We start from the raw sequence: 26914 nt of genomic DNA on the forward strand, positions 1-26914 counted from the left end.
ATACCATAAAAAGTAATAAAACTTAAAAAAAAATAACAGAGGGTTCTAACTAAAGTTCACGGTTTCTGTATTAGATAGTGTATGTAAAGATACTCAACAGTTCCCCAAAAATCATAAGTAGTCGTTAGTAAGTGAAGTAGTCATAGGTAGTCATGTCAGGCTCGTATCAAACTGGTGCAGGAAGATTGTGTCAAATGCACCTCTATGTTAAAAAAGTTCATTGATTTGTTTGACTGTAGCCATGAAACATAGGGGCTTATTATAAAGCAGTGGTATTGAGTACTCTCGGTACAGAAAAAGGCTCTTTGTGTAAATTTCTCCTACTTTATATGTGGGTGGGGTACAGAATAATGTCTGCCATTATTCCAACAATACCCCCACGCGGCGACCCCGAACGGCTACTTCACGACCTGCCTCCAGGACGACTGCTGTGACCATCGACTGCCAGGGATCACAACCAATGAAGAATCCGGCCGCTCTGCATGACGTCAGTGCCGACCGCAACGCTCTTCTCCTTGCTGTTGAGATGGAAATGTAACTATGCGGCCATAGACAATGTACAACGCCAGGGGCGCACCCAAGGGGGTTTTCTAGTCCCCAGAAACCCCTGTCCTACCTGGGGTGCCGTATGATTACAGTGGCTGGCCCCTCTCCTGGGACCGGCCACTACTGCTTGTAGCTTGGGATTGTCTCCCATTCAGTCCCCTGCTGTGTGAGCACAGCTCTCTGCCGGCAGATTGGCCCCGCCCCTTCCTCCCACACGGCCAGCATGGGTGTTATGCGGGATGCAGCAGAAGAAGAAGGTAAGAATGTGTGTGTGTGTGTGTGTGTGTGTGTGTATGTGTGTGTGTATGTGTGAGTCTGTGTATATGACAGTTTACATGTATGTGTGTTTGATCCTGTGTGTTTGTGTATGTGTGTGTATGTGACAGCTTACATATCTGTGTGCTTGTTTGTGTATGTGTGTGTCTGTGCTTATCTGTGTATATGGCAGTTTACATGTCTGTGTGTTTGATCCTGTGTGTTTGTGTATGTGTGTGTATGTGACAGCTTACATATCTGTGTGCTTGTTTGTGTATTTGTGTGTCTGTGCTTATCTGTGTATATGTAAGCTTACATGTCTGTGTGTTTGTGTATGTGTGTGTCTGTGCTTATCTGTGTATGTGGCAGTTTACATGTCTGCGTGTTTGTGTATATGTGAGTCTGTGAATGGGACAGTTTACATGTGTGTGTTTGTAGCCACTCCCCTACACATACTGGACACGCCCACTGGTATCATGGCGTGGAAACCCCCCTCCTTGAATCCTGCATTTGCCCCTGAACGCTAAGCAAAGTACATTGTCTCTGGCTGCATACTTACATTTCGACCTCAACAGCAAGGAGAAGAGCGTTGCGGTCAGCACTGACGTCAGGTAGAGCGGCCGGATTCTTCATTGGTTGCGATCCCTGGCAGTCACAGCAATCGCCCTGGAGGCAGGTCGTGAAGTGAAGTAGCCGTTCGGGGTCGCCGTGTCGGGGTAAGTATTGTCGTGGTAGTCAGCATCAATATGCTGACAACCACTGTTTATATGTAAGGTCACATGGCAAAAATTACAGATATACAGTAAATTACTTAAATTATTTGATTGAGTTATTTTCATTCCAAATAATTTCTTTTCATCCATATAGGATTCTAGCATGTGTAAAATATTATTAAAAATTACACAGCTACTCGACTCTAAATGTATTAACATATTTTTAAGATATGGCTGATTATCTATAGTGAAAAAAATCTATTTAATTGATTACATTTTATAAGAAGAAAACCTACCTGGGGTCCTTGCTGTGTTCCAGGTGCAAGAGGATCTCCCAGAACCCTCTTCTTAGCTTTCTCTACACTTCTGCGTACAAATTCATCGTAAATCGATTCTTCCACAAATATCCTAGATCCAGCTACGCAGCACTGCCCTTGGTGATAGAATAGACCGTGGTGGGACTGCTCAATTGCAGAGTCCACTATGAGGAAAAAATATACCTTTATTTGAAGAATCGGTAAGTGTTTTAAAGTGATTAATGTTTAGTAGAGATAGAATTCTTATCATCCTTGTTATTGGCCAACACTGCTCAAAGGTGCAAAATCTGCAGTAAAACCATAGCAAGCAACCATATAGTTACTTTCATTGTCTAACTTGCACTCAATAAATAAAGGCTAAATTCTATTAGTTTTCGATGATTATAAAGCAGATTTGAACATTTGATCAAGATAAAATAAATAAATAACCCTCTTCCTTTTTATACTCCTCTGCTGCTACTTATTATAGGTAAAAGGCATAGCGACAGGACAAAGCTAGTTTGATGGCTTGCATTAGTTGAACAATTATTTTGCACCAAAAAATCCAATTATAAATGCTATAAGATTACCTCAATCCCCACACTGAGCCCAACTCACTCCCCTTGCTGCAACTCTTTCCTTCTCTCACTAGATTGTAAGCTCTCTCGCAAGCAGGACCCTCACTACCCTTTGTATTTGCATTTACATTTATTTTATCTACTGTGTATGTCTCTGTTTTATGTATACAGTGTTTTCCCCACTGTTTGGTGCTGCACTGAGACATCTTAAAGTCAACAAAATAACAATAATATAAGAACATCCCTATTAGAGGCATACAATAAAATTGTCATTATATATACTTGCCTACTCTCCTGGAATATTCGGGAGGCTCCAGAATTTCATGGAGTCCTCCTGGACCCCCAGAAGAGCAGGCACTCTCCCAGATCCTGGGTGAAGGCGGAGGTAGGGCTTAATGATGTGATTTGCATTGTTAAGCCCCGCCCCTGCCAAGCTATGTGACAATTTGCTACAGGAGGTGCAGCTACAGTGAAGTGGTGACGGTAAACAGGCTCCCACCCACACTTGCCAGGGAGATCCCAGAGGAGAACAAAGTAAAGCTAGCAACTATGGCATTATAGCACTCTCTTCTAAAGTCAATGGAATCCTGAATTCATATTTTTGTTCAAGCAGTAAACTATAATCATAAAGCCATCATTTGTGGAGGTTTTTAGCCGTTCCTCTGCAAATTATTTTAGCCTAAGAAATAGCTGTGATGACCTTTCACTAAAACTATGTCTGCTTTCTTTCTATTTATTAATAGATACTACTGGCTCAAAATTCATGTTTTTGCACAAAGTATCCTTTTCTAAGCCAAACAGGACTGAAAAATATTAATAACAGCAATATTGTTGTGCTCTATATATTTACTATCAGTGCAATCCTAATGTATGATAATTAATTTGCTACCAATTAATTTTTCAACAAGAAACAGTCAAGGCAATTTAAAACTACTAACAGTCTGCATCTGCAAAAATGATATTTGGGCTTTTTCCTCCAAGTTCCAGTGTAACTCTCTTCAGGTTACTCTTTCCAGCCGCTTCTTTTATTATCTTTCCTACCTAAAACATAGAAACAAGTGATTTAACCAAAAAGCATAGAAATGGGGTTTCATAACGCATAATTCTCATAATCATGTGTATGTCAAGCAATAAAATGTTCTGGTGGTTGGCACACTTATAATCACATAATCTCATTGTTCAAATGAATCATCTCAAATTACAATGACAAAATAAAAACAAACATTATTTACCATACAGTAAAACTAGCTACATTTTTGCAACAGCACATACATCAATTTATGTTGATTTTATATATTTTCTTATCTAAGTAACTGTTCCCCCAGTAAAATGAATGAAAAATAATAAGTCTTGCAATGCCAGGCATGTACCAAATATCCAACTATTAATTAACGACATGTAGGTGCCACTACCAGGGCTGGGCTAAGGGGGCCTCCATTCCCCCGTGAGGGCCCCCCCCCCATGATCCGAGCCACCCCTCCCCCTCCCTACCCCGGCACTTACCTCCTTCTCCTCCTTCCCCGGCGCGCTGTACACTCTTTACTGAGGAGATTTCGTGAGAGTGAGACTCATGAGATCTCCTCAGTAAGGAGAATACAGCGCGCCGGGGAAGTACTGCAGGGAAAGTGCTCAGCAGCACTGATCGGGCTGGGGGCGCCCCCGCCCCCGACCGATCAATACTGCTGCTGAGCACTTTCAAGGGCCCCCTGGATGCCATAGGCCCCTGGGCTATAGCCCAGTTAGCCCTATGGTTAATCCGGCCCTGGCCACTACTTGCAGTGATACTATAAAAATGACTGGCACCACTGTGCTTTGCAAGTTTTAGATGTGACTGTGTAGCTATCCCATACATGTAGCCACACATAACGGGATGCCTATGTAGGGTTTAGACATGAACATGTCCTGCTATTGAGATTTCTATATTTAGATATCTAGTGAGGTGTCAAGGGAGATAGAGTGTCCTAGTTATCTCAGGCAAGTGGGGGGCCCTTGAAAAATATAAATAACCAACGGGTGTTCAAATTAACAGCTCTGTGTTACAGTTTCAAGGCAGCTTTGCCAGATCATGTAAAATTTATCAGGACAGCCAAAGTGTGGGTAAATCAGCTTTGAACGATTGGCATGTGGGGAACCAATGTGAGAAAGCCAGAATAGAGCCATGACAGTCCTGGCTAGAAACGGCAGCTCATGTAACATAGTTTGTATTTGCCTAGACAGGTTAAGCTTGTCTATGAGACAAGCAGGCAGATCTTCATATCCAAAAGGACATAGCAACCAATCACATGAATAAACTTGGACCTGTCTCCAATAGTCTTCAACTACAGGAACATCCATCTCATATGATAGAAGGCAGAAACTGGTCTATAACATTCAAAGTACTCTGGCCTAGTGTCACTGTGGATCAGGCAAGATTCGAGGTGTCATGTAAATCCTGAGCACAGGCTTAGTGAAACCAATGTTCCATTATCTTGAGAATTATAAGAAATGCATACAAGTTCCCCAAATGCTTCATATCATTTCCCTTATTGATATAATATAGGTCCTGAGAATGTTTAGGACTGTCAGGGGCCTCTCTCAAAGTTGGGCCTGCAGGGGGTCTTATAATTTGAGAAACCTATAAAAATTATGATCAGGGATAGAAATGGAATCCTCTCTGTATTTACCTGACCACAACTCTACATCACAAATAAATTATATATATATATATATATATATATATATATATATATATATATATGGAACCCAGAATAACCATAGTAGAAGCTGAGTACCTCAGTAGATCCAGTGAAAGCTACTTTATTAATGTCCATGTGATACGCAATAGCCGCTCCTGCTGTAGGTCCAAAACCAGGCACGATATTCACTACTCCTGGAGGTATACCTGCCTAAAATAGGAATAATAATAATAATATAAAAACTGTATTACTCTGGATTTTTATTCATTAGGACAGCTTCTATACATCATCACATATATTCCACATATATAATCTGATGTGAAAACATCAAAATGTGACCAAGAGATTGTCATCCACTTTAAAATGTACCCATATGAATATTTTAAACATTTAGGGCGTGATTTGGTGGCCCGATCGTTGGAGCAAAAGTGCAGATGCAAAATTGTAGCCTAGCGTCTATTCTGAGTTGTACATATTTTAAGATATATTCAACTCAAAATACTGTGCAAGTGTACAGCCAAATCAAGATATGCTATAACAGACTTGGGAGAGTGTGCGAGTTCTAGTTCATAATGCAAAAATAAATTTGCCCACTATTTGTGTGCTATTTGCAAAGCAGGCAGTATTTTCCCTGAATGAAAGAAACTCAAACAAATTGGGCATCCTTTGCATTGCAACATCGTTTGTCCAGGTGCAAATTTGCACCATTTAGCTGTAAAAGAGGATCTAAGCATACAGATATAGATATGACAGTCATCACCATCAACTTATGATAATGACCTTTGTTGTAATAAAAAATAAAATATATGTTTTAAAAAAAGCATGGTTCCCTAAGGGGCCTATTTATCAAACAATATCCCCCTGTTAAATTCCAAAAACATCAGTTTTCTTAAATAGACCCATTTAAGAGAATTAACCAGCACCAATGTTATGACCTGGACTGATTACTGCTAATGCTAGGGTACAAAGTGCATGGGGACCCCCTGTGAAAGAGGTAATCAGCAGCAAGCTATGCCAGGCTGAGCTAGGTACACTGTAAAGGGGAGACCTGCAGTATGGGGCTCCCTGTCATAATATGCCAATAACCCTAATATTCCAAAATTTCATGCTGAGTCTGTTAGGATGCTGGCTTTACACTACTGATTAATCAAGTAAAAAATTTGGTCTGTTTACATGTTTAAAACAAATTGAGATTACAAGCAAAGAAAATCTGCCATATTGGTTTTGTACTATGAGATACACTATTACACATATCTAGTGCACCTATGGACTGACACTAATCGACTACTTTTTAACCAAAAAGAATGAATTACTGAAGGTGTAGGTTTTATACCAACTTAGCAGATCTGTACATGCGTCCAAAACCCAATTAGTTCAGGATAACAATAATAATAATAATACAACCATTTTTAAATCATTTTAGAATTTGAAAGTGATGGGTCATTGGAACTGAGCGCAGGTCTGACATAAAACACAATTTTAATAGGTCATCCATCTCAAAATATATTTGTTTGTACAAAAATGCAATCTTTGAATGCATGCATGTAATCTGTGGCATATATAATGGTACAAAAATATGTATGCATGCATTTCTGGCTTTTGAATTGTTCCCAACCATCACAGAAGGTTCTTAATTCAAACGACCAGTATTATCCTTAATAAGACATTTCACTGACTTAAAATCATACATTGGAGCAAAGTTTGTGCCTACACTTTATGACAACCTTTGTACATTAGCATAATATTTGTATTTTGTAGAAAGGGACCTATCTACTGCTGTCCATTCGGTGTAACAATTGTAGCCATAAAGGCATCTACATTATATAACTGAAGGGTTTTGCATGTTTGCAAATATAAAGCCGAGGCTTAATCAGTTATTCTTGTACAATATTTACTTTTGCTCAATCAGCACTCACCTCTTTTATTAGGGAGCCCATGTACAGAGCGCTCAGTGGTGTTTGCTCTGCTGGCTTCATGACAACAGTATTGCCACAGCAGAGGGCAGGTGCGATTTTCCATGCAAACATCACAAGCGGAAAATTCCACTGAGGGAGAAAAAGATTTTTTTTTAATAATATTTATTACTGCTAACATATATCTTAAATAACAGCAGTTTTAGTTGCTGTGGCTTGACCTTGCCTTGTTGGATAATTAGCAAATAGAATAAAATACAGCTGCTCACAAAACAATTTTTGCGCAAATGTGCTAATTTCTTAGTACACACAGGCACGTGCCACAATTCTATATTTTGAATTATAGTGAGATTGCAATGGCAGCTAAATTGAAAATGGCACTTCAAAGCCTTGCCAGCTATAATAAACCAACCTCTTCATTAATTGCAATTTTTTATTTTTTCCATCGATAAGTAGTCTTAATATTATATTTTCCAATTGCACATTAGAATCTTTTAATAACATACATTTTCTTGCATATATAAAAATGCACTCTCTCATATTAAATGCATCTGGTCAGTGCAAAACACAACCCATCAACGAAGTAAAGCCCCACAGAGAATATATAAAAAATCAATTATTTTGTGGAGCTAAAACGGCTATGTGGGACCTGCTAGACTGGGGTGATCTCCCTAAATGCATAGTCGCCCTTAAACGTCATTAGTATAACTTGTACCACCAAAGGAAGTCTAATTTTAGTCCTTTGAAACAGAATCAGGCAAAGGTTAGAAAGGGTAATTTTGCTTCTATAAACGTATAGCCTAAATTCGGGCAAAATATGCATCATAAATTAAATATTTTCAATGGCAAAAACTGGAAGTGGTATGGGAAAACTGGGGACACATGCAAAGCATGGGTTGAGTTCGAAATCCCAACGAAGCATATACCGACACTTTTCCTGCCGACATGAAAATGTAGACAGGCTAAATGGCGGTATTTCAATTTGGCGACACTGATAAATTACCCACATCGTGATTCCCGACAGTCAAAATGCCAGCAGTCACAATAATGACATTAAATCAGCAATTTCAGTGGGTCCAGCGGTTATACAGCCAACTGAGCTGCCGGCAGTAAACAGTCTTAAAAATAAATACATTTTAAAAAAAGCGTGCCCCCCTTCTCAATCATATTAACCCTATTGCTGCCAGCCTAGTGCTGGTCGGAGGAGGGGACAAACAGTGTGGAGTCTCCTCAATTCTGCAACCAGCCCTAGACATAGCCAGTCGGGGCTGGTTGGCACTATAGCAGGGGAACCCGCAGCATGGGGTCTCGATGCCAACCAGCCCCAGGCTGGTCAGCTGGCCTTATTTTTAAGACTGGCCCCACTGGCATTGCTGATTTAATGTCGGTACTGTGACTGTTGGCAACCACAAATTGGAATACCGGCATTTAGCCTGTTGGCAGAATTAGTGTCTGTATTTCTTCCACTGGAAATATGACTACCACTGCAAAGCGTACCAAGGAGACAAGTATCACATATCTATTTGAGGACATTTATAAAAAAAAAAACCAGCTCCTTAATTTGACATGAATTGTGCTGCATGAAAAGCTGTCTTTACTCACAGGGATAATTTGGCCACATACTCCAACAGGTTCATGTCTTGTGAAAGTAAAGTAATCTCCATCTATAAATAAAAAATACTCTGCTCATTACTTGAACAACATTTATATTTAGAGAAAAATCTATGATGCACAGCTTTTAATAAACAGGAAATTATGTTCTGCATTAGTATTTTGAATTAATTGTTCCTATCTGATGGTAATGTCTGTACAAATGATACACTAACTGGCTAAGTTTAGCAATATGTAAATAACCCAGTTCACTAAATTGCTTTTTTAAGAATTGTCCCACATGCTATAATATCAGTAATGATATTGGGCAGGTGGTCCAATCTCGCAGTGTTTGAAGCTCTAAAACTAGCATGGGAATAAGCCAATTGACATTGATCATATGAATATTGAGTTTGTTGGTATATGTGGTCAGAAATGAACTGATATTGGCTTGTCTGTATGGTCAACTTCTGTCTTTAATGACAAGCTGCAGTGAAATCAGGATAGATCACCTCCATTGAACACCAAGCTGCAATATTACCCCATGTGTGTTCTGCATTATCTACTTTGTACTAGTGGCTAATTAAGTTATTAACTGATTATGTTTAGTTGTGGAGATAACATAATACTGTCAGCTTGGTGCTATGCAGCCCTGATGTGATGGAGGATGACTGTGGGGAACAGCACCACTAAAATGGCCTGGTAAAGAAAATAAAATTAATCAGGGCCTTTCCAATAGAGGGATGAGAAGTACTTTCTGAAATCCACTACATAATAGTTAGTGATTCTTATGAACAAAGCAAGTTCAAACACCAATGAAACCATATGTTAATCACAAACAAGTTTTACATGCGATTGGCTGCTGACAAAATTAAAACTAGTCTGTGTGTTTGTGCTAGGGAAATTAGACTGTAAGCTCCAATGGGGCAGGGGCTGATGTGAAGGACAAATATTCTCTGTACAGCGCTGCAGATTTGGTGGCACTATATAAATAAGCAGCATTTAAAAAACTGTAAGACTCCAAAACAACAATTATAATGCAGTAATTAAAACAATTTTCCTAAGGCTGCTGTTAATAAAGGTTAATGGTGCTTTCCTTTTTGTAAAGTGTTCCACATATATCCTACTGATCCTACTTGGCTGCTGACTAAGCACAATTCAATGGAATGCAATGAATTCAAAACACCTAGAAATGATGAGCATGGCGGGCCTGATTCATTAAGGATCTTAACTTGAGAAACTTCTTATTTCAGTCTCCTGGACAAAACCATGTTACAATGCAAGGGGTGCAAATTAGTATTCTGTTTTGCACATAAGTTAAATCAGTTGTGAAGCAAAAGGGTTAAAGTGCAAAACTTTTGCAGCAGGAGTGATGTGAATTCACGTGTAAAGAATTCTGAAATGTATTCTTTTCTTTGATCATTAATGATGTCAGAGAGTAACAAACATATACACATCTTCCACTGTGGAGTCCATGTTTGAACACACCACATCAATGATACAGAGTGACAAAGATAATACACTTCAAAGCTGTCTATACACAGTATATAAAAACAACTATTGCTGCATTCCTCTCTTCCTCTAGTTAAGAAATTGTACTTCAAACAACAAACCCAGCACTAGACCTTCACATGGCCCAGCCTTTCCCCCATGTACAAGCTGTAGAATGTTCTAACAAAGCAGCTTTCCTTTCTTTCATTAGGAGAAACAAAACATAATTATAATAAATATGATTATTATTATTATTATTATTTTTATCAGCATAATTAAAAATGCAAAGTTATTACTTTAATAATTCATTAAAATAATGTATTAAATAATTTACATTTTTTATTGTTTGTGTAAAGCTATTCCTTATGTATTATTTACTGCAAGGAATAATGCACTCCCTACAGATTGCAAAACTCCATGGTGACTTCTAATGTTCTTCCAGCTGGAACAGTATCTCATATATAACTGGTGACATCACAATTCCCTGACTATAACTTTATTTTGAATAGTATTAATGGTAAACTATATAGCATATTTGTAAAGAGTGCATTACATAGTACTTTCTATACTTCTATGAATGAAGTTTACTGTGTGTGAAACATATATATGTATATATATATATATATATATATATACACACACACACACTATATGGACTTCAAGCGTTGAACTGTCATAGGATGCCACCTTTGCAGTAAGACATGAAATTTAATCCCTGCTGAATATTACACGGTCAACTGTAAGTGATACTATTAGAAAAGTGGAAGCGTTTAGGGACAACAGCAACTCAGCCATGAAGCGTAAGGTCACATAAAATCACATCACCAAGACCAATGCCAAGCAGATAGAGTGGTGTAAAGCACACTGACACTGGACTGTGGAGCAGTGGAAACATGTTCTGTGGAGTGATGAATCACGCTTCTCTGTTTGGCAGTCAGATAGCGAGTCTGGGTTTGGCGGATGCCAGGAGAATGTTAAATGCCTGACTGCATTATACCAACTGTGAAGTTTGGTGGAAATGGGATAATGGTATGGGGCTGTTTTTCAGGGTTTGACCTTATCTCCAGTGAAGGGTATTCTTAATGCTTCAGCATACCAAGTCAGTTTGGACAATGCTATGCTTCCAACTTTGTGGCAACAGTTTGGGGAAGGTCTTTTTCCAAAATGACATTGCCCCAGTGCTCAAAGCAAAGACTATGGTTTGATGCATTCAGTGTGGACAAATTTACTGGCCCACAGAGAGCCCTGACCTCAACCCCAATGAATACCTTTGGGATGAACTGGAACAGAGATTGCGTGCCAGGCCTTACAGATAAGTGACTTTCATGTGACTATCTGGTATGTTTGCATTTACAGAATGCTATAAGGAAACTAGACTATATATACATACTTCTCCATCTGGGGGCTTCTGTTATGTCTTTATTTGCAAATATATGCTCTAGCCATCCACCTAATTCAAAGTGCTTCTGCTAATAGAATCATTCCAACTCTAAAGTATGACTGTACCTATATTGTGTCACATGCATTAATGCATTTTTAAATTCGTAGCAAAACTTGCATGAAAGTACCCCAAAAACCTCCAGCAGGCATTGTAGGGACAAACACACCAGATGGCAGCTGCAGATCTCCCGTAAAAAAGCCCCATCAAAAAAATCGCATACAATAACAAGCCTTTCACTAAATATATAAGCAGCAAACGGTTCTCAAAGGGGAGGGTTTTTCTGCAAAGAGCAAAGAAAACAGTAAGTACAAGCTCATATATATACAGTTTGTAAAAGGACATACCCATTGGTACTGTGCGCCCCTGGTTTTTGTCTGCCCAACCTGCACAATAGCGCAATGATTTTACAGCTCCTGGTATGTCTGCAAAGAAGGATGAAACAAAGGTCTTCCCCGCGTCAATAGATTCAATGGTCTGAAACAAAGATTAAAGCTCAACTTATTTCTTCTATTGAATTTGAATTAGTCAGAAACCAAACTTTTTTTGTCAAAAACCTTCATACCTAATCATTTCAAGTTTGAAAGCCAACCAAATTATTTACAGGTAAAAAATATTTTTTATATAATGATTAAAGTTGCTATAATCACTCCTATAATAATATGAAAACAGAGGCCAGATTAGTTCTGTCCCGAGAATACAAAAACATACAATCAGATTAATAGAAAGATATCTGAATTAATTAATTAAGAAGAAGGGAGAAATGCTAACATAGCAAGATATCTGACAGTCTGGAATAGTGGGAAATTCCAGAGCACAACATAAGTTATCTAAGTAATACCACTTGCAACAATTGTAACACAAAAATGTAACCTCAGAGAAGTGAGGATAAAATCAAACCTTATACACTAACCACTCAATTGTATAAGACGCATATATTAATCCTCACCAAAGAATGCTTGATATACGTTACACCTAACAAGGTATTTTTATGAATTGTTGTTAATATAATATGTTTGATCTGAAATTGCATATAATTTAAAGATCAAGAATATATAATATATAGAAATAAGCACAAAAATATTAGTTGAACCCTGCTAGAGACATCTAAACAAAATTAATTAATTACCGCACAACATTGGGATCAACTTTGAAATTAATATTGGTAGTGACAATTGGCTACACATGAAGGGTTAAAAAAACACAGCAACAAAACTATAAAGATTAAAGAATTTAAAGATATTTAAACAAATTAAAGATATTATAAATAACTACTTGTTATAAAAATAAACTGAAACACAGTACTCTAACTATGTCCATTAACAGTAGTGTCTATTTAACAATGCTGATCATTTTTTTTAGTGAATGAATATTTACATATATTCACTTACGGACACTACTATATTGGTGAATGTATAGGAATGTTTCATAAAGAACACATTTTCTATAGGGCTGACACTTTTCTTTCTCTAAAATATATAAGAATATTATTGTCGTGTTACCACTTACACTGAGAATTAAGGCGTCACGTTCCATAAGGTCAGCTAACTTATTCAACAGTTTTCCCCTTTCAGAAGCATCCATCCTGCGCCATGGTGACCCCAGCTGAAATGCTTCTCTCGCTGCTTTTACAGCTTTCTCTACATCTTCCTAGAAGAAAAGATTGATTTAGGTAATGTACGAAAAAATGTTTATTAAATACATTCTTAATAATGTGTGGTTTGCCCACCTTTTAGTTATAAAAAGCATGTAATAAATTAATATAAATATGCAGTTATGGGTCAATGCTGATATTCTGTGTTTTTTCTGCTAATTTCTATCTATTTTGTCTGCCTGCGTAGGGACAGATCCACCTCATCTGTCAGTTGACCATCTAGCAGAGCACGGATTTGGATGCCATTTAGTACAGTACAGTAGTTCTAGGTTGGCAATCATGCTGTTCACATACATTCACTACAAAAGACCTGGCCTGGACCCATGTGATCTCTGTGACAGGTATGATTAGCATTTATATGACTAAATATTTGTTTAGGTGAAAAAAAAACCAACTTGCGTGAAAATAGTTGTGTATAACATAATTGCCAACTCTCCCGGAATGTCCGGGTTGGTCTCCCGGACTCCTGGGAGAGCAGGCAAGTCTCCCGCATCCCGCAATTCCCTTGCCAAAATAATGTGATTTGCAGTGAATCGCGTTATTTTGGCCCCGCCCGGGCAACAAATCATTATTTTTGTCGTGGGGGGCTGAGCCAAAATGCCGCGATTGACCGCGTCCCGCCTCTCCCGCCCTCTAGTAACGCCCCTCTCCCGAACTGCACTGCCTGAAAGTAGGCAAGTATGGTGTATAATTGATAATTAATGAAATGCATGGTCAAATCATATCTATAATATAGGGCTCTCTCATTGTAAATATGTTGTTTCCTGATTTATTGTCCACTGACTGAGAGCTGTCAGTTGGGACAGTGGAAAATACCTGAGCCATGGATAAAGGGATAGCTCGTGCAGTACAGACATTATACCTGAATTTGACATACTATTTATTTCTTGATAGTGTCAGAAATCATGATATTCTGTCACTGCAGTGGATAGCGTCTCTCTAATCTTGCTGTTCTACACTGCAATTTAATAGGCATAGGTCCAGTGCATATATATTGAAATTCAGAGCCACTAAAGTAAATAAAATAAGACATTTTCATTAATAGAAAACAATTAATTTCATCACCAAAAGCCTAAAAGTCGATTTAGCAGATAGTTGACACGATAACATGCAATCCAAACCAAGTTGCAAGGTGAAGGTATGCAGGGATTGTAACCTTCAAATTTCCCTGTTAATTAAAACAGGTGAAATAGGACACTCGCCATCACTACATGTTTAAATGATCTATACAAAAGTAAGAAAACAGCAGGCTTGAAGTGCATAATATCCATAAATAAATCAAAATAAGAGTAAAACATACAACTAGTTTTTGACACCCAAATGTATAAGTGTAAATGTAATATATAACACAGTTCAAAGTACTACAGTTAGTTATTTCTTCACCCTGTTGGTGCCAGTATCTTGCATTCCACAGACACTCTCCCTGTATAGAGAGCACTGCATGAGATAAAAAAAATAGATTACATTCTTTAATTTCAAACATGACATGCCGAATTCAATACTCACCTATACCTAGTGGTGGAAGTGGAGGTGTATACAGTGGTATGCCATACCGCCACTTGTCCATACTCGCCTTCATTGTAAAACTATCAAAATCCATTCACTTACATTTTCCACTTCTAAATGTCCATACTGCCACTTCTAAATGTCCATAGTGCCAGTTTTAAATATCCATACTGACACTTCTGAATGTCCATATCTCCACTTCTAAATGTCCATACTGACACTTCTGAATGCCCATATTGCCACTTCTGAATGTCCATATTGCCACTTCTGAATGTCCATATTGCCACTTCTAAATGTCCATACCGCCACTTCTAAATGTCCATACTGACATTTCTAATTGTCCATACTGCCACTTCTAATTGTCTATAATACTGCCACTTCTAAATTTCCATACTCCCACTTCTAAATGTCCATACCGCCACTTCTAAATTTCCATACTGACACTTCTAATTGTCTATACTGCAACTTCCAAATTTCCATACCGCCACTTCTAAATATCCTTACTGCCACTTCTAAATGTCCATACTGCCACTTCTAAATGTCCATACTGCCACTTCTAAATGTCCATACTGCCACTTCTAAATGTCCATACTGCCAATTCTCAATTTCCATACTGCCACTTCTCAATTTCCAATTTGACCACTGCCTATACCTGTGATTAATACATTCTATGGTCTTTTAAACAATCTAGCAAATTGGTAAGTAAAGCACAAGTAATATAGTCCTTACCTTGTCTCCTTCTTCTACTTCAGATATTTTTTCTCCTGTGGCTGGATTGAAGACAGGGATTTTTTTACCACTAACTGAATCATGCCATTCATTGTTTATAAAGATCTGGGGGAGAAAAAGCCACAAATGACATACTGTGATATAGCTTTAGCGCATTTTGGTCATACCATCTCTACAGATAGTTATAGTATCTATAAGCAGTATATCAGTCACTCAATGCATATTGATGAGTGAAAATGGCTGACTGCTGCACTTTATGTAGAGTGAAATATAACAATAGTAATTAAGGATGTATGGTATAAATAGCGTATACACATGTAATGTAGAAATGTGTTAACTTTTCCAATAAAAAACAACATTTGAAATATTCTGTTAATTAATTTTACCTGCTGTGGATAATCTATATGTTCCAACTATGAAATGCATTCCATGTATGTGCACAGAAGTAGCATTTGTAAGTAAACCCTTTCACTTCTGCAGGATATTGTAGGAAACCAGCTCATTACTCTACATCATGAAAATCTAGGGCACCAATCCTAGCCAAAGCCAGCAGCATAGATAGTAGTTTTTCAGAGGGTCAAATTACCTCTCTCTGATACCAGAGCCATAACTTAAAATTTTAGCGCCTGGGGCGAGATACAAAAATCCCGCCCCCCTTGCCCTACAATTTTAACCAAATGAATCTAAAATATTCATAAACTGTGCCACCCATTCAGTGTTGTGCCCTGGGCGGTCGCCCCTACCGCACACCCCAAGTTATGGCCCTGTCTGATACAGTAAACATTGTGTGCAGGTGTGTAACATGGGATCTCTAGAAAAATTACTAATATTGAAAAATCCTTATCTGGTGTTGGGTAGATGAAACAGATAAACCAGTAAGTATTGTATGTGTAATGCTCTCTGGAGACATCAGACAATATGCCTAACCAACATGATAGATAATACACAAACTACGATCTTGCAATCAACACAAGGGATATAGTATTGACCACTTGTTAAATAGTAAAAAGCAATGACATTGATAGCAATGACACAAATCTTAAAAAGCTTGTTCTGCCTCTGTAAATCAGGGTAGTCTTGAACCAGCAAAATGCTGATTCCTGATGCCCAAAATCTGCGGTACTTATCTGAAGCTCTTCTCTGTAACTACTGGCTTTTCAACATGACCTGTTTCACCCAACACAAAATGCTCTGTTCCCAATCTTCCCAGTAATCTTTCTATTCCAGAAACTTGAACCTGATTAAATACATGCTGTATTGAAATACACTTCTTAATTCAAAAAAAGCGCACAAGTATTCACAATGGAAAAATAAGAGCTTAGTTCTGGAGTACGGAATTTGTTTGGGTGAAATCTGACACATAGCGGTAGATTTATTAAAAGGCTGGTTCGATAAAACTGCCGGAGTTTGGTAGTTTTCCAGGCGGTTTAAAAAACGCCGCATTTACTAAAAGCCAAACCTCCAGTAAATAAGTGAAAGCAACATTTTTACAAACCACCACTTCACAGCTTGCCATCCCGATTTTTACCACATTCCAAATACAAACAGCCAGATTTACTAAGCTGCGGTTCTACCGCTGGGAAAAGTGGTTGTAAGACTCAAACCGCATGAGAAAAAAAAAAAAGAATGGAGAAGAGCCCTTCCCTTAAAGAATGAGCCATGCTTCTTAGCATCTGTCCCAGGAATTTAGGGTAGTATCTGGCAATTTTAGGTTAGTTGTCTTTGCACAGAGTACTATGCTCATTGTGCTTTGATCATTCACTTTTATACAAATACATTATTACTTTAAAAAGTAAAAAATACATGCACAGAAACTTCATAGTAATAATGACAGTGCATATCTCTTTGTTGTGTTTTACAACACTACGGTCTTCAAAGTGCATATTTTAGTCTGTCCCTGTAGCAGCAAGGTTAAAGTTCAGTCAGCAGCTTATGTACTACACACAGTGAGATCTTTGAAGTATGCAGCATTACTGATCTAAAAGTCATGAGTGAGAATCATGGTTCTAGATAATCCTGCAGCAATTTTGCAACATTACTATAATAGAGTTTCCGCAAAAGGAACCTTAAGAGAAAGCAGTAACAACAACTATAATTTAGCACAATAATATAAACTTCTGACACTGTTAAGCAATAATTCCATATAATTGCGTTGCTTCGGTTTGAAAATTAAATTGGACAGGGTGCTGAGGAGAGTAGCAATTTTTATGTGAACTCTTTGTGGGGACTGATTACTGAAATAACACTGCTTGGCTGTTATACTGGACGGGTCTTGCCAAAAGGCACATATTACCCTCAGAGGTGAGTAGGCAGGGTTTACTAGGCCTCATTATGCAGAATTCAAGCTGTGTTCATCTGTATATGGTCACATATTGACTCCTCCATGCATGGCAAGTTGCTTATTCATTTCAAAGGGAATTACTTGAAAAACCACAGGAAGCGCAGCCTTGATTAGTGAAAAATGCCCGGTCAGAGAGTTAAGTTACATTTTGTTTTATTATTTTCAGTGCATTCTGAAATAATGCCTATGACACAGTTGAATGAGTTGTACGGAACTTCTGACTTTATATCAAGCACACACTGTGCTCATTTCATTCCACACTCAGCTACTGGACCTCTAGACTGACCTGCCCTAACCATGCTGTTGAAGAACTGTTGCCTAGTCTGAGACAAAGACATCTCTGTTAGCTGGTACTAGTGTTGTCTAGACTCATCCCTCGTCCATGAGTTGCTAGTGTATAATATTAAATGCTTTTCTACAAAATGTTATGTAACCATATGTACCACAACTGTAACATATCCAATGCAAAGCTTTTACCATGACAGCAGATTGCATTTTAAGGTAACTTACAGCCCCTGGACAGGAATACAACAAAAAAAATATGTCAAATTAATTTTGTTAAGAATTAACAATTGAGATGCTTAGTTTTTTATGTTTATTGACTTGTTATTTTATATTACATTATATTTCAAAAAATTGTGTCATTTGTAAGGCTTTAACTACCTTATTACTTTTATGATGAATATATTATAATGAAGGCTTTAAGAGTCATTAGAGGCTTTGTAGGCAATGAAGAAATCCTGTTACATGCATTTAAGATCCCCTCAATACGTATATATCTCACACAAGCATTAATACATGTACTAATTAATAATCTCCTGCTTTGACTATTGCAGTTCCCTTCTCACTTGTCTTACTCTCACCAGACTTTTACTCATACATTACATTTTGAACACAGCGGTTATATTCATTTTCCTTACTGAACTTTCTGCTACTGATGTTCTCTTTTATCAGCCCCTATATTGTCTGCTTAGTACTTGTTAATTATGTGGGCATATTCACGGGGGCATGTCTGGCTCAGCCTGTGCTAGCTCAGACTCACGCATGTGCTCAACATTGCATCATTATCAGCTATCAGCTAATATTGAACTCAGTTCTGCTAGCCCACTATTATATGGAGATCAGGCTGAATAATATTATTTTGCAGTTGACCTGCAATTTTAATTGACTTTGTATGTTTTCTTTTAATATTTTGCTAGCTTATTTTGCTTATGATACATTAATTTTTAATTAACTTATTAAAATAGATATGTTTTAAATTTTTAAATTCAGGAACATATATATACCTATCCATATATCCTCGAGTGCCCCTTTAAGACACCTTCCTTCCTTTCTCTTTGTTTGTATAAACATTTACTGTCAGTTCCACCTTAACTAGTCATCTATGTTAAAGAAAGGAAAAGCAAAGAGCGTAAATAGGATGGATGGAAGCAAAAGCAGAGACTATATATAGCTCAGGGTATAATGTTTGCAGATGGCAATGACAGACATTCTCTTGAACATGATGTTCCTGTTGATGAATTTAGCTCTCCTCATAGTAAAGTATCAGTAGGAGCAGGTAAGGAGAACTAACTTTGTGTGTGCTTACTCCTCTGAAGAGTAGAGTGTGTCATACTTACACATGTTGTATAATGCTTCTTTCCCATTCTTTAGAAATGTTCTGGTTGGCTGTTAAACCCCTTGCTGGCATTCAGCCAACATTAAAAAAATGTGTATTACTGCTTGTTACATTTATCAAATATAGACAGCAGTGACAGAGTTATAAATCAAAATGTAAACCATATTCAACTAATTATGGAATCCTGGTCCTCTGTGAGAATGCCACCAGCTAGTTATTGAGCAAATTATAGTAGGCAAACCAGCCAACAAATCTCAAGTCTGACTTAATTATATTGATTCATGAGTCATTTGGGCTTGTGAATCAGCAAAATTCATACAACATATATTTATGACAAATTGATTCTGTTTAAAGGAAACATCTGAAAGTAAAGAAATAAATAAACAGCACACTTAGAAGTGATCAATAACATTTCTCTCTTCATGATAGTTTTGGTGCGGGGAAGCATGTAGACAAGACAAACTGGTACATTGGAACAAAAATGGTAAAAAAAGTGTTCAAGGTCCTACTCTCGTTCCTCTTAGGAGACCCAAATTAAAGGAGATTCCCACCTATCCTGTCACAGGGCAGAAATACCTCAATGTTAGTGCTGGAAATGCTGGTAGAGTACTACAGGTATCTGAGGGAGTGGAGCCATAAAGTGAAACTTAAAAGATGTCGAAGAAGCACTGTAAGCGAAGGGTGCACTTCATTGCAAGGTAAGGATCAGGTGTCATCTTTACTTACAGCTCTCTTTGAACATATTTTTAATTTCTGAAATACTTTATTGTGTTGCTGTTTCCAGAAATTATATTATGATAAGTGTAGGTTTCCCAGGGGAAATACCCCAACTTTTCCACTACAGAACCTAGAAGACTGGTGGCGCTACAGCCCACTCACTGAAAACTTGACCAAAGAATTCTAGAGAGCATCATGTGAAAAATAATTATGAAGTGTTATCAGCACTTATGGTGTCTCTAATAGTAGAGACACCATAAGTGCTGATAATACTTCACAATTATTTTTCACTGTGTTTAATTTATAAAGCTAGTTTATGGTTTCATAGAACTATATGTTGGCTGCAGTTGGTATTGGATCACTATAGAGTTTCCTTTACAAATTACCGAGCATCATCATGTGTCAGCAGTTAAATTCGTTAACTTCCTGATTGCTGCGGAAGACACCCAGGATTAATTGTGAACTGTGAAAACTCTGAATCTATTGTAATGAAGTCAGTAAATATATAATAGAAAATGGCATAAAATCCCTTGAAGCCTCACTTCCTTTTTAGAATCAAAAATTAAAACTTACTTGACATTTATAGTGGGGGTGCCCGAAAGTGATAGATTATAATGGGGGTGGATGGAGTGACCGACCAGGACCCAGGGGGGCCAGGGATTTGGCCCCCTCTGTCCATCCATGACCACATCTTAGGCGGATTATCGTCAGAGGAAAACAGTGGCAAACAACTGCATGTACCCATATCATCTTATTGATCCATGCAGTCCCATCCTCATAGTCTGCACAAGAATCTTTGGTGGGGGGAGCAAGAAGCCACTGCACTCAGTTCCGATCTTCCTCTTGGCAACCGTGTATGGTAAGGATATAACTATTTGGCATGTGTATATCATATTTGCAACTACGTTTTATGACTAAGATACAGGTTATAGAGGAACAGTTACTTTAAAAAAATGATTAATAAATATGTCTGAGCATTATTACCTAAATATTTTAGTGTTTGTTTCATTTTCCAATGTAGCTCTTTTTTACTGATGCAGACTTGTAAAGATGTACTCCTCTGTATTATAATGAGGTGACTCTACAGTTCTTAGGGCTGTAGAGTCATCTCAGGTCTGTTGCCAATCTTCCGTTCAGCTGTGAGATCCTGGTGATCTAATGATCTCAGAGCTGAATGAGCACTCACACTACAGATTGACACACAGTAAGGTGTTCTATAAAAGAGGTCAGAAGGTACCTAGCGATCTCCCACATTGCATGGTAATATATATTTACTACCATTTACTTAAATAGCTCCACTATATTATGCATCACTGTACAGACAATATTTTAATCATTCTCATCAGTCTCTGCTCAATTGGTGTCTAAATTCTCTAGCACCCAAAAGTACACAGATTAGAATCCATTTTTTCAGAAGCCAATTAACCTACCAGTGTTTTTGTGGACTGTGGGAGGAATCCCAGTGCACCACCACGGAAATGGGGAGACCATGCAAACTGTATTCTAAAATTATGGATCTCACTTGCCAACCTCTCTTAACTACATTGTTCTAACATGCCAGAGGCTGTTTACCTGCGAGACGTACTGATGATATTGTTATGGTTCTGCATAAGATTTACTCTTAAACATATGACCCCAGAGTTATGAGGCAGCAATGCTAATCATTGTGCCACTATATATATATATATTATTTAGGGTTTGGGGTGTCAAAACAGCTGACCTGACATATCCTCTTAAAGCACACTTCTATATACTTATGCTTCCAACACTGTCTGTCAGTAGTATGAGGCATGGAAGCTAGATTACTTCGGTATTAAAACAAGATTTCCTAAATTCTGTGGGGTCTAGGTTTTAAGGCAAATGTGAAGCCAAAATTTTGTCCATAGTTTCCTCTTCTGAACAATTTTGCACAGCCATCCGCTAGGAAGCGAACCCATAGGAGGAAATAAATACCAGTGGGCTATATGTTTGTGTGGTAGTGAATTTAGACTGTAAGCTCCTCTGGGACAGGAACAATAGTAATAATAATAATAATAATAATAATAATATCTGAGTACTTTCTATGAATTACAGAACATAATTGCTCGTTTCACGATGTTATTAAATAAATCCACCTGTGTTATTTTATTTTGCAATTAGCAATGTGTGTCTAATAAGTGACAGGATGTTGTGATTTCTCAAAGCACACTTGGGCAACCTGTGGCACACTTGTTGTTGTGGAACCACAAGCCCCAATATGCCTTATCAGCTTAAGGCATTTCTACTGAAATTTTTTACTATATTTATATTAATATAGCTCAAGAAAATTAATGCCCAAAATTCTCACTTGAATCATGACTTTTATTAACTTTAATTAACATAAAAAAGTCAATAAATAAATAAAACCCCCAATTTTTTTTAAAAAAAAGTATTTATATTAATTACACCTGCAGGAAAAGTGAAGGAAACTGAAAATGTGAGCTCTGATCTAGTTCTGCCACGTGATATTGTGTGCTTACTGCAACCACACCTAGCCTCTGTCAATGGCCACCTTTGTCCTGCACAGTTCACTAGTGCTATAAATTGAATCCTTAAAAATTATTCCTCCACTCATTTCTTGCACAGCCCAGAGCATTCGATCAAAACCACTGCCAAAAGTGGTAGTATCTTTATTACAGAAAAAATTCTAAGGAATTTTCAAGGAGAATACAAAAAAATCCATAATTTATAGAAAAGTAATATTTCATTAAATTGCAGAATGGCACAGTGCTTTTTGTTTACCATGAACATGCAGCGTAGAACTGTTCACATTATTCTTTCAGCAAATACTAGACTTTGTTTCTCTGGTTAAGCATAGCAATGATCTATTTTCTTAAGCTGCTTTTTGCTGTTGTCCTAATTAACATACAGTTACAAACAAGATTACTTATCCGAACAATTGTTGTGTACGAAATTCTTCACAAAACAATTGTATTAACAATTATTTACAGCATAATCAGTTGAATAAATAATAACAGCTACAGCAACTAGAGGAATGAACATGCACTGTAAAATAACATTATGTTATTGAATAACATAAATAATCAGTTCTTGTCCAAAACAGTTTACGATCTAACCAATAAATATATACAGCAGGTAAACTTTAAACAATCACACATTGGTTCATTTAAAAACTAATAAAGATTTTGTATTATGTTGTTTACATATATCTTTATTTTTACTAAGTAAATTAAAATCATATTAATCCAATGTCACATTAGAAGCATAATACATTTTTTTTTTAATCAAAGATAAAATTGGGTTATGCAGCAATATATTTCGTACCATGCACATTATACATAATAACATTTTTACTGTGAGATAATAACGGGGCACATAAAGTACAATTTACTTCTGCCAAACCAATTTTTACAAGTAAGCATTTTTTTGTTAAATGAGTCTCTCTTGACATTCTTAAAAAAAGAAAACAAAGTAACAGATCTCTAAAAGTTAGCATAAAATGAATTGCGGAAAGACACATGGACTTCTCTGTACTATAGAGAGTTAGGGACATGTTAAAATATACTTGAACTACATTAAATATATTTACACATTGCTAGTCTGCAAGATCATGCTTTGAGAAGCTGCATTGCATACTAAAAGAAAATAATTTCACCAAACTGGTTAGACATCCCCTGGCCTATATTCCAATGCTGTCTGAAAAAGACTAAAGTACATAAGTTCAACAGTTAAGTTGAATTTAAATGTTCTCCAGAGTAAGACATATGTTTATTAATGAGCTTTGCTGCTTCCAAATATGCTAGCATTAAACCCATTCTTCACATGGTCTGCACTTTGTACACATTGCTGTGTTCATTTTTTTTTTGTTTTATAGTCCTACAGACAGTTAAAATAATCTTGTTCTCTTTCCTAATATTTACTAAGCATGTGTATAAGTAAATATGTTCCAGTGTGCAGTTAGAGAATGCTTAGCAATCCTGACCATGTTTTATAACTTGTTGTTTACCTTTACTTATGTATATATAATAAAACAAAACTAACAAACACAATCACAATGTAACAACAATAAAGTTTGAAAAAAAATATTTCATTATTTGTTAAGATCAGTTGCATGCAGGAATGAAAATAAACACATTCCACAAACTTTATAATAATGCCAATGTCAATAATATAGCAACATATAAAGTTGTTATTTTTTTCTTACCAGTATTGTTATAGAACATTGTGCAATTGTTTGCTAAACATGGGCTAATTTTGAATAAGTTATGGATTCTCATAATAGCAAAAAGCAAAATAAAAATACACTATCATTTTTAAAACTAATAGCAAACATATCAATGTAGTTGGTTCTTACCTTGGTATATTTTATTTCCAAGTTGCTGAGTGGAGCAGGCATAGTAAACTGAGCAGATTTCTCCTCAGGTTTCTTCTTATTTTCGGATGACATTTTAAGGCTATTTACTGAAATACAGGTAAAATAAAGAAGAGTTATAGTCAGGCTCAGGGACTTTATCCTGACTGAAGACTTGGCTTTCTTTTTTTGTCTTTAAGTTCAGATTGGACACAAGAACATTTGCATACAAAGACACTATTGGACAAACACATTTACAGTCAGGAAATAGAACACTAGTACAAGTGGCACCTCCCCCCTAAATGCTTTCACTTTGAGTTTGATTTGACATTTCCATATATTAATTTCTTCAGTTCTGCTCTATCTATCTATCTATCTATCTTTTATTTCATATCAACGATACTTTGTATATTTCTTTATGTAAAATGCCTCTCCCAAAAGTTATTAAGCTAAACGGTATAGTGTATTATAAAAAATGATGTGATATATTGATTTTAACTGTTCTTCTTTATTCAACAGGTTTACAGATAAAGCTATATAGTAATGAATATACATATAAGTATTTTACATGATTAAGCATATTAAGTCATATTCAGACAAACAACAAATAAATAAGAGATAACCAATTATCTCTGTTCTAATTAGAAACACTACATATGAATCACAATGGAGTATGACTATTAGTGAGAACCTTCTAATTGGTGACATGTTTATATGTTGTTTACGCCTTTGTAGAGCGACAAACCACCACACCACCAATGTAGGGAGGTTTTTCCATCCAAACAACCTGGAAGCAGCACTAAAAGTTTTATACAATCAAGCCACATAATGAAACTATAGAAATATGTTTAAGAAAGACACAAATGAGTAATCAACCATAAACTGCAGAAACATGCATAATTTGCAGGAATTATTGTAATTGTACTAAATTGCCATACCTTGAAATATATGACTAACATGATGTTTAATTTCAGGGTTACTTAACATTCACTGAAGTCAACCAAAAGCAAACATTTTTTTTTTTTTTTTCACAAGTTGTTTATTCACAAAACGAATGCGGGAGCGTATGCAGAGATAAGAGTGTACAGGTTGCAGGCATTTACAATATCACAATATCATTGTTGGCAGCCCACACCTTCAATTAGAGAATTATTAAGTCAGTGCTGTGGGCAGGCTACATACAAAACATGATGATATGTACAAAGGTTCTCAAGCAAACAGTAGATGCCACTGAAAACTCTAACAAACTGTTCCAAATAATATATATATATATATATATATATATATATATATATATATATATATATATATATATATATTGCTCTTAATTCATAACTGCAGTTAAAAGCATGTCTGGAAAAACCCTAGTCCTCCTTCATTATACACTTTTCTGGAAATTTCATTCTCATCAGAGTATATGTGAATATCTAGTGTATTACCACTTTAATCCAAAGTAAAAAAAAATATTACAAATTAAAAACAATAATGAAGAAAATCCTTAGAAGGTGAGGATAATGCACATACCAGAAGTCCAGATTTCACTAGCATATAAGGTAAACATCCAAGTTGTAACTGTAGGATTCCCTTCTACTCGTGATGCCGGCTGGAACTCGGGTATGTAGAAAACTTCTAACGCATTTCCACTCCAGTTTCCACTCCTTACTGGAGTCTTTTTGAAGGCAAGGTAATATGTAGCTACTTGTTCGGCTTTGGTTATATATCCCAATACTCAAATCACCACACATCTCCGTACAACAGAAACCGCAAGTGCGTCTGCTGGAAGTTCGTATATCAGAGTGAGGCTTGGATGTGTATGTATCTCAAAACGAGGCTTGGAAGCTACAATGCTTTTAGCGTATCACCTGGCTTACAAGAAGCCGAAAGTGTATTTTACATAATTTATTATACATCACAATAATGGACTATGGTTTCTACTGTTCTCCCTATTATACCATATCAAAATATGACAGTGTATTAGTATAAACCTGTCTAATACATCATGAACTAATCTATGAATGCCAATAATAAATGAAATTAAAATATGATCCGTATGCAATGGAAATCAGAAATATATATTTCAAAATGAGGCATTGGAACTTCTAACCAAAATCCGGAAATGCATTTTCCATGGCTTAGTACATATCACAACAATGGAAGATAGTATTTACTACCCTCCCTATTGTAACATATATGGTATAATAGGGATAACAGTAGATAGTATTGTATTCCCTTTCTTCACATATACTCTGATGAGAATAATTCCAGAAAAGGGTATAATGAAGAAGAAGTATCATTTGTTGACATAATACAATGCATGTATTCAAGATTTCATCTTGTAAGCATATAAGATGGAAGATATTATTGCATACTTATGACACGTGGTTGAGGAGTGTTTCTGTTTCTTCACTATCTTTTTGGGAACTTTGTTACCTTTATGGTGAAGCTTATTCCATTTATACAAATTTACTACACTATATCAGTTTTTTATTTATTTTTATTCCTTATATACTGGTTTTATGCATGA

At 36.7% G+C, this 26914-nt stretch overlaps 1 protein-coding gene across 1 annotated transcript in view; it reads right to left on the reverse strand.

Moving 5' to 3' along the window:
* The window catches only part of ALDH1A1 (aldehyde dehydrogenase 1 family member A1), a 57925-nt gene extending 33354 nt beyond the window's left edge, over positions 1-24571 (reverse strand). Inside the window, exons 1-9 of the mRNA XM_075210983.1 lie at positions 24394-24571; positions 15385-15489; positions 13005-13145; positions 11843-11972; positions 8579-8640; positions 6980-7108; positions 5160-5273; positions 3327-3429; positions 1811-1995 (exon numbers count right to left, since the gene is read on the reverse strand). Of these exons, the coding sequence (XP_075067084.1) occupies positions 1811-1995; positions 3327-3429; positions 5160-5273; positions 6980-7108; positions 8579-8640; positions 11843-11972; positions 13005-13145; positions 15385-15489; positions 24394-24486 (1062 nt within the window). The 5' untranslated portion in view covers positions 24487-24571. The remainder of the gene's footprint in view (positions 1-1810; positions 1996-3326; positions 3430-5159; positions 5274-6979; positions 7109-8578; positions 8641-11842; positions 11973-13004; positions 13146-15384; positions 15490-24393) is intronic.
* Between the last annotated feature and the right edge of the window lie 2343 nt (positions 24572-26914).

Source organism: Mixophyes fleayi, chromosome 1 (genome assembly GCF_038048845.1).
Source record: "Mixophyes fleayi isolate aMixFle1 chromosome 1, aMixFle1.hap1, whole genome shotgun sequence".
In the NCBI taxonomy this organism is placed as follows: Eukaryota; Metazoa; Chordata; class Amphibia; order Anura; family Limnodynastidae; genus Mixophyes; species Mixophyes fleayi.